This window comes from Hypanus sabinus, chromosome 14 (assembly GCF_030144855.1).
Source record: "Hypanus sabinus isolate sHypSab1 chromosome 14, sHypSab1.hap1, whole genome shotgun sequence".
Taxonomy (NCBI): Eukaryota; Metazoa; Chordata; class Chondrichthyes; order Myliobatiformes; family Dasyatidae; genus Hypanus; species Hypanus sabinus.
Genome location: NC_082719.1, coordinates 94,816,543 through 94,831,790, shown reverse-complemented (window position 1 = coordinate 94,831,790; position 15,248 = coordinate 94,816,543). Strand labels below are relative to the sequence as shown.

Genomic DNA, 15,248 nt, shown 5'->3' with positions numbered 1-15,248 from the left:
TTCAAATATACTCCTCAGCTTTTTTTCTCCAGTCCTGCCGAAGGGTTTCGGCCTGAGTTGTTGACTACTTTTTCCCCCATTAATGGTGCCTGGCTTGCTGAGGTCCTCCAGCATTTTGTGTGTGTTGCTTAGATTTCCAGCACCTGCAGATTTTCTCTTGTTTGCCGAGTTTGCTCAGTTAGTTTCTGATGAAAATTTAAGTCCCACCATATATTGGCGTTGTACTCCAGGTCAAACACTGACTAAAGAGGATGTAGAATCAAAGACAGATTATAAAGCAAGATCTTGTCACGGTGTTGGGCTGCTCTAATGCTGCAGGAACTCCAAGGTGTAGGTTGTTGGTCATCAGCAAAAGATTCCATCCCAGGAGATTTCAAAGGTATGAAGCAGTTTCCAGCAATTTACCATGCCAACAAAGAAAGGATAGATTACAACAGACATTACAACTCTACAAATCTCTGGTGAGACCGCATTTAGAGTAGTGTGTTCAATTCTGGTCACCTCATTATAGGAAGGATGTAGAAGCTACGGAGAGGGTGCAGAGGAGATTTACCAGGATGTTGCCTGGATTGGAGAAAAGTCATATGAAGCAAGATTAGCAGAGCTGGGACTTTTCTCTTTGGAGCCTAGAAGAATGAGAGGGGACTTGATAGAGGTCTACAAGATTATGAGAGGCATAGATAGGGTGGATAGTCAGTACCTGTTTCCCAGGCACCAATAGCAAACACTAGAGGGCATAAGTACATTAAGGGAGGGAAATTTAGGGGAGACATCAGGGGTAAGTGTTTTTTTTGTGTTTTTATATAACACAGAGGGTTGTGAGTGCCTGAATGACTTGCCAGGGATGGTGGTGGAGGCAAAAACATTAGGGGTATTTAAGAGCCTCTCAGACAGGCACATGGATGAAAGAAAAATGGAGGGTTATGGGGTTGTGTGGGTTTAGTACTTTTTTTTAAAGGATTATATGGGTCGACACAACATGGAAGACTGAAGGGCCTGTACTGTGCTGTAGTGTTCTATGGTTCTATGGTTCATTACATTGGAATGGTTTGTTCCAGAAGTGAGAGCTCACTGTGAACTCTGTTGGTCTGGAAAAAGATTGTAAAATAATGCTGACTTTAGGTAACTGTCCAGGATTTCACAACTAAAATGAAGTGAGTTGCTTTATGTTTAAGAAAAACCATAAGACATTTTATTGAACTCCAAAACTTGAACACAAAGCATGCTAAAAACCCTTCATGTAATTACATCATCACGTCAGACCTGCCTCTTAAAGTGAACCCAACTCAATGTCGGTGGTTGTGAATTATGCATGTTTCCACTGATTACATTACCCTGGAATTGCTCTGCACACCCAACAACAGGACTCTTGGTAAAGAATGTTTACGGCATCTACCAGCCACCTAAACTGTACATCATTAATTCAAGCCCTGGACAATGCGATATTAAGCTCTTTAAGGACTAAATATCGCTCCCTGTTTATGAAGCGGCTACTGAGTGGACCAGCACAGGAATTTGTGAATGAATTGCTTTTCGTTTGTCATTTCCTTTTTCTTTATTATGCAAAGGTGAGGTAATCATCAAGTGTGTTAAAGGTGTTGATTTATTTAATCCTAACCTAACCACCTGTAATTCAGTTTTTAAAAAAATCACTAATTTGGGGCTGCACAGTCCGAATCACTCCAGATTTGTGGTGGTCAACCTGAACTAAAAGAATGTGTTTAAAACAGCCATAGCAAAATTTGATCTTTCTATATTCACGTTATATACAATGGATTCAGTTAATTGAAACACACTGGGACCAGTACATTTTGGCCAATTAAGCAGTAGCCCCAATTAGCTGAAGTTTCATGGAAATAGTTAAAAAAGGCATAAAAAACAAACTACCATTTAACTGAGTACCAAATTATGTTTTTAAGTGAAATACAGAACAAATTAGAACACTACCAATACTACAGTACTAAAAAACTATTAGTTGGGCTTATCGTCATCAATGGAATTCATCTAGTGTACAGTGCTAATTGAACAAAATCAGCACAATTAGTGCAAATTATGGATGAGCTTCATACTATAATAGAGGATTGCATCCTTGAAATCTTCACTTCCTTTATACCATTCATGATGATTGTCAATACTTTCAAATTCTTTGTAGTTCCCAACCTGTAGTAGTGAAATCATTTCATTTTCACTCATGGTCATTTCTGGCATCTCTGAATGCTTGAAACTGCAATAAGCCAATCAGTTCTGAATTGTAAAAGTGCTCATTTCTCACCAATCATCAGTGACAAAAATTACTGCTCTTTGAACACACACGCAACTAACGCTATTTTAAAACTGTTCACTCTAAGCAAGGTGTAGTCTCTAACTTACAGAGAATTCACATGACTGATGCTAGTTGGAAACTGCTCGGTAAGTCTCCTGCCCCAATTAAGTGGCAGAGTGTACTAAATAAATGAAGGAAATCCCAGCTATTTTCTCAATTGATTTTGATCTTTAAGAGTTGTCTCCAATGAACAGCTGCACCAATTAACCGATAGGCAAATTGACCAGAATCCACTGCATCACTAATGTGCACGTTTATGACAACACAAGGAAACTACAATTAAAATATTTATCTTTTGAATGTAGCATTTCATGCAAAATGAAAAGCAGCCAACAAAGCAAAAACAATCTAGAAATTATCAGTATTTGGGTTTTCATTATCTACAACAGCTGCAGAAAGAGCAAAAAAATTGCTCAGGAACCAGATTTACCAAGTAGCAAATGGCCCATTCCCAACTTCCAGCTACAGGCTTCCCCTGCTCTCTGAAGGTAGAGGGTACCTATGAAACAGTTCGTAAGCTGGAATGTCGTAAAGTGAAGAAGCATTACCATTTATTTATATGGGAAAAAATTGTGAGCGTTCGCAGACCCAAAAAATAACCTACCAAATCATGCCAAATAACACATAAAACCTAAAATAACAGTATCTTCAGTGAAAGCAGGAACGTTATGATAAGTACACAGCCTATATAAAGTAGAAATACTTTGGTCATTCCTATCAAGAGTGCACCAGCATTAAGAAATTGTGTATTTTAAATTACAAAATCCAATTTTAAGAAAACATGACCATCTTTAAGGGCCTCATCACCCAGGACATGCCCTCTCCTTATCGTTATCATTAGGAAGGTCATACAGAAGCCCATTGGCACACATTCAATGATTCAGAAACAGCTTCTTCCCCTCTGCCATCTGATTTCTGAATGGATGTTGAACCCATGAACACTACCTCATTACTTTTTTAAATTTGCTTTTGCATTACTTATTTAATGCATATACACCCACAGATACACACCTTTACAGTAATTCAGTTTAAAAAATATATATTGCATTGTAATGCACTGCAAAATTAACAATTTTCACAACATGCTGGTGATATTAAACCCGATTCTGAATCATTAGCTAATTTTCTGAAAACTAATTAAGCAGTACAGTCTCTTCATGGGATTTAACTATTATACCGCTGAGATATTGATCTTAATTAGTTCATTTTTTACCAAAAGGCGAGAGGCAGAGCGAAGTCAAGATCACACAAAACAGTGACTCCTTTGCTTGCATCTTCAGAAACAGCTCTATTTCCATCTTTAATATCTTTATTTTTCCCTTTCCAGGTTCTTTTGAAGACCCTGACCTGGAGTTACATGTTGACTTTGGTTCTTTGCAGGAATGGGACCCGCTCTCGGGGTTTCAGGACTGGCCATTGTTTGGCACGCCAAGGGTTTGGCCTGAGAGTCTGGCTTGGATTTGGAAGCCTAAGATCTTGAGGCTCTGGAGATGAACGAAACAAGGGTCGGTGTCACAGCAGGAGACCCGTGTGTCATCAGGGGAGTCGCAAAATCTTCTGACGTGTGCCCAAAGACCCAGGATCTTTGAGATCTTTGGGAACAGAGCTTGGAAAAAGTGATGTAACGGACTTTTAACATCGTAAACCAGCGAGTTATTTGTTATATCCCCCAACTCGCTGGGGGAAAGTGGAGGCACCTCCTTCTCCCTTATTAGGGACAGACAGAACCTGAGGTATGTCGAATGCTGGGTGAAATGTGAAGCCTTTGGGGTAACTGCAAGTCTGTGTCTTTGCAATTGCTCTGCTCATGCTTGAGTGCTCAGTAGTGGGTGCTGATGCTTTTTTTTTGCCAGTGGGGGAGGGGGTATTGTTGCTTGCTACTGCTTACGTGCAGCAGGAAGGGGAGCAGGGGGGGACTTTGGGGTTCTTATGTTTAACTATCATTCGTTCTTTGGGGCACTGCTCTGCTTTTGATGTTTGCAAAGAAGAAAGCATTTCAGGATATATATTGTATAAATTTCTCTGACATTAATTTGGACCTCTGAAATTTAATCAAAGGTACACCAGCCTTTGGCCCTAAAAATACCCTACACCACTACAGAAATTAGCTCTTTCAATTCATGCATATTTACTTAAACAATTTTCTAGAAATTCATTCCTTCAGAAATGCCAGAATAACTACATTAAAAATAGTGCACTATTCACTATTTTCCACTCTTCCCTCAGCAATCTCAGATGCATCCCACCTGAATTACTACTTATATACTGTTTCCTGCAGGTTTCCTGTACTTCTCCTTAGTTTTCTTTCAGTAAAGTAACTATTATTTTCAAATTACTACAATTATCATCTACTGTTGCACAATTCTGGGTTCATCACTCTAGGAAAGATGTGAAAGCTTTGGAGATGGTGCAGTAGAGATTTACCAAAATGGTGATAAGAGACCGCATGTACTAGAGAAACCTCAAAGAACTACATAATGATTTAATCTGTATGAACAACATGTATGACAAGCTTTTCACTGTACCTCAGTACATGTGACAATAATAAACCAATTCTCAGACACTTGCATAAGGGCAAATAAAGCAGATGCTTTCTTTATACCATGAAATAGTTGAAACCTCAAAATATTGAAGGACGGGGATAGCTGTCAATTTGAATTCTGTGAACTGCAAACACATTCCTATTGCCCAGACTCCTAGCAAGAAGCAACTTCCTGACTTCAATCCTACAAGCTTCAATTTTTCTTATGTCAGAGTGTAATCATATGTTTTCTAGAAGCGCCTACCGGATGGGAGGAGAGTAAAAAGCCCATGGTCAGGGTGAGATGCATCCTTCATAATGCTTTTCGCCCTACCCAGACAGCATTTATGGTAGATGTTCTCAATGGTGAGCAATTGTGTGCGGATTGGTTTTTCACCACACGCTTGAGTGCTTTGCGGTCCGATATGGGACAATTGCCATACCACACTGAGATTCAGTTGGTACAGCGGTAAAAGTCCGTCAGTATCCTGGGACAGAGGCGAGCTTTCTTGATGCTCCGCAAGAAATAAAGGCGCCGTTGCAGCTTTTTGATCAGGATGGAGGAGTTCAGGGACCAGGTGAGATCCTCAGAAATGTGGACACCAAGGAATTTGAAGCTTGATACACGCTCCACTACAGGTTTGTTGATGTAGATGGGGACATGAGTGTGGCTCCTAGCACGCCTGAAGTCCACAATGATCTCCTTGGTCTTCTGGGTGTTCAAGGCCAGGTTGTTGTCGGCCAGGTGCTGGACCTCGTCCCTGTAGGTCGTCTTCGTCATCCCCTCTGATCAGGCCAACCACCTTGGTGTCGTCTGCGAACTTGATAATGGAGTTAGAACCATGTACAGGAACACAGTCATAGGTTAATCACCAAGAAATTCAAAATTCTTTAATATCATTTCTAACACACGTGTGAATGAAATAATTGTTAATCTGGATCCAATGCAGCACAAAATGAAACACAATTAAGATAGAGAAAATAATTTTTTAAAAAACACAATAAATGTAGGCATTTTCCTAGCACCTTTCTGTATATACGTTCTTGTTGGCAGGTAGGCTGGTATGGTGATGCATTCTGCTATCAAAATTATATAGGTGACCCCCACATTCCTAGCTGTGTTATATGCTTGTGTCAAAAAGAGAATTGAAGAAAAAGATTTATTTTCTCTTTTCACTCACACAAAAGGGAAAAGAAAGAGTAAAGCTTACTTCAATAGGAAGGTGGTCCATTAAACAAGACAAGCACATTAACCCCCAAATTCCTCCTCCCGCACAAAATGTGGGGAATGAGGGGAGATTTGATTGAGGTATACAAAATTATGGGGTGTGTAGGTAGGGGAAATGAAAACAAGCTCTTTACACTGAGTTTGGATGAGACTAAAACTAGAGGTCATGAGTTAAGGGTGAAAGGTGAAATGCTAAGGGGAACATGGGGGGAAGCTTCTTCACTCAGAGGATGGTGAGAGTGTGGAATGAGCTGCCAGCGAAAGTAGTGGATATGGATTTTATTTATATGGATGGAAGGGTATGGAGGGTTGTGGTCCTGTTGCAGATCAATGGGACTTGGCAGATTAAGGGTTCAGCATGGACTAGAAGGGCCAAAGAGTCTTTTTCTGTGTTGTCACGCTGTATGACTATGACTCAATGTCAAATGTATTCACATCCTCAAAGTAAATCAACTTTTGCCCTCTGAAATAGTGTAGTAGGCTACTCATTTACATGGTACAAAGGTGCTCAGATAATGGAAACTTAGCTGCCTAGAATTTAGATTTACACCCATAATAAATATTTAGAGAAAATACCTTCAATTAACATTTAATTCCACACTGAGTCAGCACATACTCTGCATATGCAGTGTATTAATGCACAAACACACCCAGAACACCTCCAAAATAAAAACATCCAAGATTATTATGTCTAATCACGTACGATTTGAACCATGGCCAACACTCGGTTGCCAGGCTAAGCCCACAGAGCCTCTTCACTGCCACAGTGCTGAGCAGTTGACGTACCAAGCTATTTTGCACCACAGAAAGCACTCCATCTGCTCTGTACATGACTGCAAGAACCTGCAATTATGGACACAGCTCAACAAATCATGAAAACCATTTTCCTTTCTATAGTGTCCATACATCTAGCTGGCTAAGTAAAGCAGCAAGCATAATCAAAGACCCCACCCGCTCTGGACATTCTCTCTTCTCCCCTCATCATTGAGCAGAAAATACAAATGTGAAAGCGCGTACAGCCAGGATCAAGGACAGCTTTTATCCCACTGTTCCCAGACTCTTGGAGTTCTTGTATAAGATGGAGTCTTGACCTCACAATCTACCTCTATGATCTTACAGTTCATAGATTATCGACGCTGTCCTGTCTCATAGGTTTCACACTTTATTCTACATTCTATTGTTGCTTTAACTTGTTTGACATCAATTCACTGGGTAATAATTTGATCTGTATTAGTATGCAAAGCAAGTTTTTCACTATATCTTGGCACATACGCCACAGGCAAACTGATTCTTCAAGCCTAAAGATGATGGCAGATATTCTTCATCAACGGCATTTCCTGGACAATTCTCAACTCTCAATTTGCTTATCTAGAAATTCATCCATCTGTGTTTTCAATGAAGTGAGAAACCAAGTCTCTACAGGTCTTTGTGGAAAACAAATCCAAAGACTTTTTAATCATATGCTTGAAGGAATTTCACACCTCTATTCTAAAAGGTCAATACCATATTCTGACACTGCAATCCCCGTTCTGGATTCCGCAGGCAGAGTAAACATCCATAGTTATACACACAGAAACAGGCCCGTCAGGCTCACTCATCCAGATGGTCAAAATATCTATTTATGCTGATCCCATCTGCTTGCATTTGGCACATGCCCCTCTAAACTTTTACAATGCATGTACTTGTCCAAATAGGTTTTAAATGATGTAACTGCACCCACCCCTTCTGGCAGGTTATGCTCTTTATCCTTGCCCCTCTGAATGCCATTATACATTTTCCCCTCTCACCTTCAATCTACGCCCTCTAGCTTCACACTCCCCTACTCTGGAAGGGGGAGTGTAATTATCTACCCTATCTATGCCTGAACAGAGTCTATCAGACCCCGAAAAAAAATACAAAGTGCTGGTAGAACTAAGTAGATCCATCAGCATCCATAGAACAAAGTTAATGGTCAATGTTTCAGTGCCGAGGTGCTTAGTTGACCCTGAAAGAGGAGAAGTTTCATTGAGATGATTTCTCATCTTTCAAGCTCTGGAGAATGCAGACTTATTCAAAAGTATTGAGTACAGAAGTTAAGATGTTATGTTGGTGTGGTATAAGATTTTGGTTAGGGCCAATTTGGATTATTTTGGTCATCTACCTACATAGAAGATATCAATAAGACTGAAAAAGTGCAGAGATAATTTACAAGGACATGACAGGACTTGAGGACCTGAGTTACAGGGAAAGGCTGGATAGGTTAGGACTTTATTTCCTAGAGTGGAGGAGAATGAGGGGAGATTTGATAGAGCTATACAAAATTATGAGGGGCAGATAGGGTAAATGCAAGTTGGTTTTTTCCACTGAGGTTTGGTGAGACTAGAACTAGAGGTCAGGGTTTAAGACTGAAAAGTGAAGTGTTTAACAGGAACATGACAGGGAACTCCACTCAGAGGGTGGTGAGAGTGTGCAATGAGCTGCCAGTGGATGCAGGTTTGATTTCAGCATTAAAAAAATAAATTGAATAAGTACACGGATGGGAGGGATATGGCGGGCTACAGTTCGAGTGCAGGTTGATAGGACTAGGTAGTGTAATAGTTTGCCAAGGACTAGATGGACTGAAGAGCCTGTTTCTGTGCAGTACTACTCTATGACTCTACACTGTAATTTCACAGAAGTTCCAGAAACCCATCTAGATAGATAATTTATTGATCGCAAAGGAAGTTACAGTATCGCAGTAACATTACAAGTGCACAGATATAAATATCAGAAGAGAGGTACAATTAAAAAATAAGTTACCACAAACAGTCTAATGGGGGGGGGGGTGGGGCGGTCATCACTTCCCTGGCTATAGACTGACTCACTATAGAGCGTAATTGCCAAGGATGAGAATGTCCTCATATCGCACTCTTTGGAGCAGCGCAGTTGTCTTAGTCTATTACTGAAAGTACTCCTCTGTTCAGCCAAGGTGGCATTCAGAGAGTGAGAAACATTATCCAGAATTGCCAGGATTTTCCATAGGGTCCTTTGTTCTACCACAGCCTCCAGTGTGTCCAGTTTTGATTCCTATAATGGAGCCAGAATTTCTAATCAGTTTATTGAGCCTGTAGGCATCAACTGTGTTGTACCATTTGACAAAGTCCTCCACAGGGTCCTGTAGTGATCCTCTCACCCTCCCTTTATACACCCAACTATTGCTGAGACATCAGCGAATTTCTGCAGATGACATGACTCAGTGTTGTATCTGAAGTCTGAAGTATAGGGTAAATAGGGTAAACTGTGCGGTGTCAGTGCTGCTTATAGCCATGTCTGACACTCAGCTTGGAAGCCTTTGTGAAGGCTTCTACTGAATCTTTGCAGCACTGCACACTTTCAATGGCAAGTACAATGCATTCTGGTTAATTGAGTCATCAGTTAATCAGGGCAGCCACTTACTTGGGACAACTCAAAGAACAAAAAGTAATCGAGAATATAGTTGGGATACTATGCTGCTTAATTGGGACAGGAGACTGTTTCTGACTTGTGTCAGTCGCTTGCACATGTATGGCTATTAGACACTACACCATGCTTAGAGCAAACAGTTTTTAAATAGCATTAATAACGTCTGTTTGTTCAAAAAGCAGGGACTTTTGTCACTGATAGTTGGCGAGCAACAAGGGGCAAGACAATTTAGAACTGTTTTGTTCACTGCAGTTTCAAGCATTCATACCTGGAGATGCCAGAAATGGCCAGGAGTGAAAATGAAACCATTTCACTACTTCAACAAGTTAAAGTATACGAATAAATTGAAGGTATTTACAATCACCTTGTATGTTACAATGAAAATGAAGATTTGGAAAATGCAATCATCAATAGCATTATATGAAGGCAGTCCATATCTGTACTAGGGGTCTGTACTGATTTTGTTCATTCACTGTTAATCAAAAGAATATAGAGGTGCACAATGGATGAATCCCTCCATTAAATATTATAAACTAATACAGTTTGTTCTGTATTTCTTTTAAATACATTAATCATTACTCAGTTAAATAGCAGTTTGCCTCTTTTATTCTTTTTTAACTATTTCCATGAAACTCTGGCAGCCATTTAATTGGGTCAAAATGTACTATTCCCGATGTGCAATTGGAATCCACCGATTGCTTTTTAAAAAAAAGCCAAGACGAACAAAAGTGGATACACTAAGGCCTCAGATCTTATGCAAATCCTCATAATAAAGGCCTTGCTCATTGTTTGTTGTACTTGTGAACAAGGACAACTTGACTCCTTTGAATAGCAACATTATCTAATCTCTAGCTATTTTTTTAAGATCTGCTTTTCAGTTTTGTGTAAAGTCAATAACCACACTTTTTCCACATTACAGTCCATCTGGAATAGTCCCACGGACTCATTGTGAAAGTCTGCTTTTTAATACGCGGGCTTCATCAGTCACCTTAAAAGCAATAAACCTTTAGTGAAAGCAAGCTAACCATTAATCCTTAAGTGCTGCCTCAAGATAATACAAAATCTGGTTCTATAATGGTAGCAAAGCAGTAACAACCTTTCAGAAATTCTTGCCAATTGCTTTTTAGACTTAACCAAAGCTGAACTGCAGTTACCAGCAATACACGCGACGCGCAAAATGAGGCACACCCCGATAACGGGACTGCAGATGTAGATAGTATCTTCCATAACGGGAACTGATTTCGTTTAGGAATTAAGGGTAAAACGGGGATGGGGTGCACAACGGCTCGGTTAAAATGCATCAACTGCTGGAGGAACTCCAGGTGAAGAGTCTCGGCCCGTAACTCAACTGTTCATTTCCCTCTGCAGATACTGCCTGACCTGCTGAGTTCCTCCATCATCGTGAGTGTGAGTAGATCCAGATTTCCAACATCTGGTGACTCTCTTGCCTATCGGATACGATAAAGCTGGTGCGGTACTGACAGCCGTCAGACTATAAATTCATATAAATCGGGGTCCTCCTGCACCCTCCCCGCCCCCGGAACGTTGACCAGGATCGGTCCATCGTCAAGGACAGGAACCGGGTCCACTCCACGTACTCCCCACATCCGTACCCCCTCCCACTTACTGCCAGCGTGCGTCCAGAAGGGGATGGTGCCATCGCTGTGTACCAGGTGGGGTCCCTTGAAGCTGTACTTGTACTCGAAGCGGCGGCTCGGCAAATCGGCAGACGCCCAGCAGACAGCCAAGAGTTGAAGTTGCAGCCACACCAGCCGGCTCACCAGCGCCGCCATCTTCACCGCCGCTGACGCGCCGCGGCCCGCAGCCCGCCGGGAAAGCCGCTCGAGCCAACACGGCGCTTCGCCATTGGTCGGCGGCGCTGGGCATGCGGGCCGGCTGAAGCGGCTCGGCGGCGACTGGCATGCGGCGGCAGACAGAAAATATTATTATAAACTGCCAAATAAATCAATAGTGCGATAGAAAAGGGAGAAAGTCTGCAGATGCTGGCAGTCCAAAGCAACACACACTAAATGCTGGGGGAACTCACGTCAACTATCTATCCTTTTCCAGAGATGCTTCCTGATCTGCTGAGTCCCTCCAGCATTTTGCTTTGGAAGAATGAGATATTGTTCTTGGATCATTCAGAAATCTGATGGTGACGGAATGTCTAAAAATAAAACGACAATTACTCAACAATTAAAAAGGAATTGAAGTAAATTTTAAATAATATTAAAGTTAGTGTAATTGATATAATGATGTTTATTATTGCTGACATATGACAGGAAATTTGTTCTGCAGCAGTAGCACAGTGCAAACACATAAAACTTAACTATACAAAGATATAAACGTTACTATAAGTTACAAAGTAAAAGAGTGTAAAAGAAAGGGAGAATGAGTATTCATGGACAGTTTGGAAATGTGATGGTAATGTCCAAAAATTAAAGAGAAATAACATGAGCTGTGTAAATTTAAAATAAAATGAGCTGAGTATATTTAAAATGACACAATTGTATAGAAATCTTATTCAGTGAATCGGGTTTATTATTGCTGACATGCCATGAATTACAAAATGATCAATCAGCGCAAAAGAGGAATAACAAGGTAGCATTCATTAGTTCATGGATTGTTCAGAGCTTTGATGACAGAGGGGACAAAGCTATTTTTGAATTAATTACAAAGCTCCTAGTTTTTTTTTTAGTAGGAAATAATAAAGTGGACAGTTGTCCAGAAAGATAATGGAAGTTGTCAACCCAAAATGTTGCCGAGTCCTGATGAAGGGTCTTGGTCTAAAACGTTGACTTTCTCTCCATAGATGCTGCCTGACCTGTTGAGTTCCCCCAAAGTCAGCAAGTAGCATAGTATTTCAAAGAGCAATTGTAGTAATAATATTTTTTAAACATATAGTTGAATGGAATTTGTTAGTCTTTTATTTTTTCTAGTTATCTGGGATTGGTTTATTATTGACCCATGTACTGAAATACAGTGAAAACCTCTCCATACATTACATGTCAGATCATTACATAGTGCAAAGCAGAACAAGATAAAACAGTAACCAAAAGACCATAAGATATAAGAGCAGACATAGGCCATTTGGCCCATCGAGACTGCTCCACCATTCAATCATGGGCTGATCCAATTTTTCCAGTCATCTCCACTCCTGTGCCTTGTCCCCAAACCTACTGATGCCCTGGCTAATCAAGAACCTATCTATCTCTGCCTTAAATGCACCCAATAACTTGGCTTCCACAGCTATTCATGGCAACAAATTCCAAAGATTTACCACCCTCTGACTAAAGTAATTTCTACGCATCTCTGTTCTGTTCTCTGTTCTGTTTCAGGAAACCATGCTGGCTTTGCCTATCTTGTCATGTACCTCCAGGTACTCCATAATCTCATCCCTAACAATCAATTCCAACAACTCCCCAACTACTGATGTCTGTAGTTTCCTTTATGCTGCCTCCCACCCTTCTTAAATAGCAGAGTAACATTTGCAATTTCCCTGTCATCAGGTACAATGCCAGAATCTATCGATTCTTGACAGATCATTGTTAATGCTTCTGCAATCTCTCCAGCTCTTCCTTCACAACCCGAGGGTGCATTCCATCAGGTCTAGGAGATTTATCCACCCTCAGACCCTTATGACCCCTGAGCACCATAATTTTCACTGCACATACTTCACTTCTCTGACATTCTTGAATGTCTGGTATACTGCAGATGTCTTCCATTGTGAAGACTGATGCAAAACACACATTCAGTTTCTCTGCCATTTCAGTGTCTCTCATTACAATATCTTCAGCGCCCTTTTCTATTGGTCCTATATCTACCCTCAACTGTAGTATCTTCTTTGATATTAGTTGCCAGCTTCCTTTCATAATTAATCTTTTCCTTCCTAATGACCTTCTTCAAGTTTTTGTAAGTTTCCCAATCCTCTATCTTCCCACTGGCTTTGGCTTCCTTGTATGCTCTCTCTTTTGCTTTTACTTTAGCTTTGACTTCACTTGTCAGCCATGGTAATGTCCTTCTTCGATTTGAAGATTTTTTTCTTATTTGAAATATATCTGTCTTGTACTTCCCTCATTTTTTGCAGAAACTCCGGCCATTGCTGCTCAGCTATCCTTCCTGCTAGTGTCCCTTTCCAGTCAACCGTGGCCAGTTCCTCTAACGTGCCATTGTAATTTCCTTTATTCCACTGAAATATTGACACTTTGGAATTTCTCCTTCTCAACGTGAACTCGATCATATTGTGATCTCTGTTCCCTAAGGGTTCCTTAACCTTAAGCTCTCTTATCTCCTCTGGATCTTTGCGTAACACCCAATCCAGCACAGCCAATCCCCCAGTGGGTTCAACAACAAGCTGTTCTAAAAAGCCATCCCTTAGACGTTCTACAGATTCTCTTTCTTGAGGTCCAGTACTGGCCTGGTTTTCTCATTCCACTTCCATGTCAAAATCCCCAACGATTATCATGACATTGCCCTTCTGACATGCTTTTTCTATCTCCTGCTGTAATTTGTAATCCATATCCCGGCTGCTGTTTGGAGACCTGTATTCAACTGCTGTTAGGGTCTTTTTACCCTTGCTATTTCTTAACTTATAGAGACTCTACACCTTCCAATCCTTTGTCATCCCTTTATAATGAATTAATATAATTTCTTAAACACAGGGCCACAACACTCCCTCTGCCTACTAGCCTATCTTTCTGATACACTGTATATCCTTGGACGTTCAGCTCCCAATGGCAGCCATCCTGTAGTCAAGTTTCAGAAATGGCCACAACGTCGTACTTACCAATCTGTAGCTGAATTTCAAGATTTCCCATTTTATTTCTTATGCTGCATGCATTCAAATATAACATTTTCATTCCAGTATTTGTTACTTTCTATTTTAACCTCTATTGCCCTGTAACTCATCCCACTGGCTGTGATTATGCCTCATTTCCTGCCTGTCCTTTCTACATCTCTGTTGCACATTATCTTTGATTATTTCCTCAGCCCTAACACTCTGGTCCCCATCCCCCTGCCAAATTAGTTAAAGCTTCCTGAACAGCTCAATGTAACCTGCCTGCTGGGATATTTGAACCCTTTGGGTTCAGGTGTAACCCGTCCTTTTTGTACAGGTCGTACCTTCCCCAGAAGATGCCCCAATGATCCGGGAACCCGAAGCCCTGCCCTTGCACCAGTCTGTCAGCCACACATTAATATGCCTGACCATGCTATTCTTGCATTCATTAGCACGTGGCACAGACAGCAATCTTGAGATTACTACCTTGGAGGTCCTGCTGTTCAGCTTCCTACCCAACTCCCTGAATTCTCTCTTCAGGACCTCCTCCCTTTTTCTACCTATGTCATTGGTGCCAACGTGTACCAAGACCTCTGGCTGTTCACCCACTTCCTTCAGAATACTCTGTACCCCATGCGAGACATCCCGTACCCTGGCACCTGGAAGGTAACACACCATGCGGATATCTCTATCAGGCCGACAGAACCTCCTGTCTGTTCCCCTCACTGCTGAATCCCCTATGACTACCACATTCCTACCCTTCTCTCTCTTTGAACAATGCCAAATAAACTGTAACAGCTCAGGGAAAGTTCAGTTAAGGTAAACAATAAGGTGCAAGATAACAAGGTAGATTATGAGGTACAGATTCCAATTTATCATTCCAGGGAACTTATCTGAGACACTTTAAAATAATTTATAAAACTTTAGGCAGTTATTAAATGCTGTTAAAGTGTTCCTGGAATTCAGAATCAGGTCTATT

General features: G+C 40.9%; 1 protein-coding gene across 2 annotated transcripts in view; it reads right to left on the bottom strand.

Moving 5' to 3' along the window:
• lman1 (lectin, mannose-binding, 1) overlaps nt 1-11,879 on the bottom strand; it is a 49,243-nt gene extending 37,364 nt beyond the window's left edge. The window contains exon 1 of one of the 2 annotated variants that reach the window (XM_059989660.1): nt 11,120-11,879. In XM_059989660.1, the coding sequence (XP_059845643.1) occupies nt 11,120-11,285 (166 nt within the window). In that variant the 5' untranslated portion in view covers nt 11,286-11,879. The remainder of the gene's footprint in view (nt 1-11,119) is intronic. The other variant, XM_059989659.1, reaches the window with a different exon arrangement.
• Between the last annotated feature and the right edge of the window lie 3,369 nt (nt 11,880-15,248).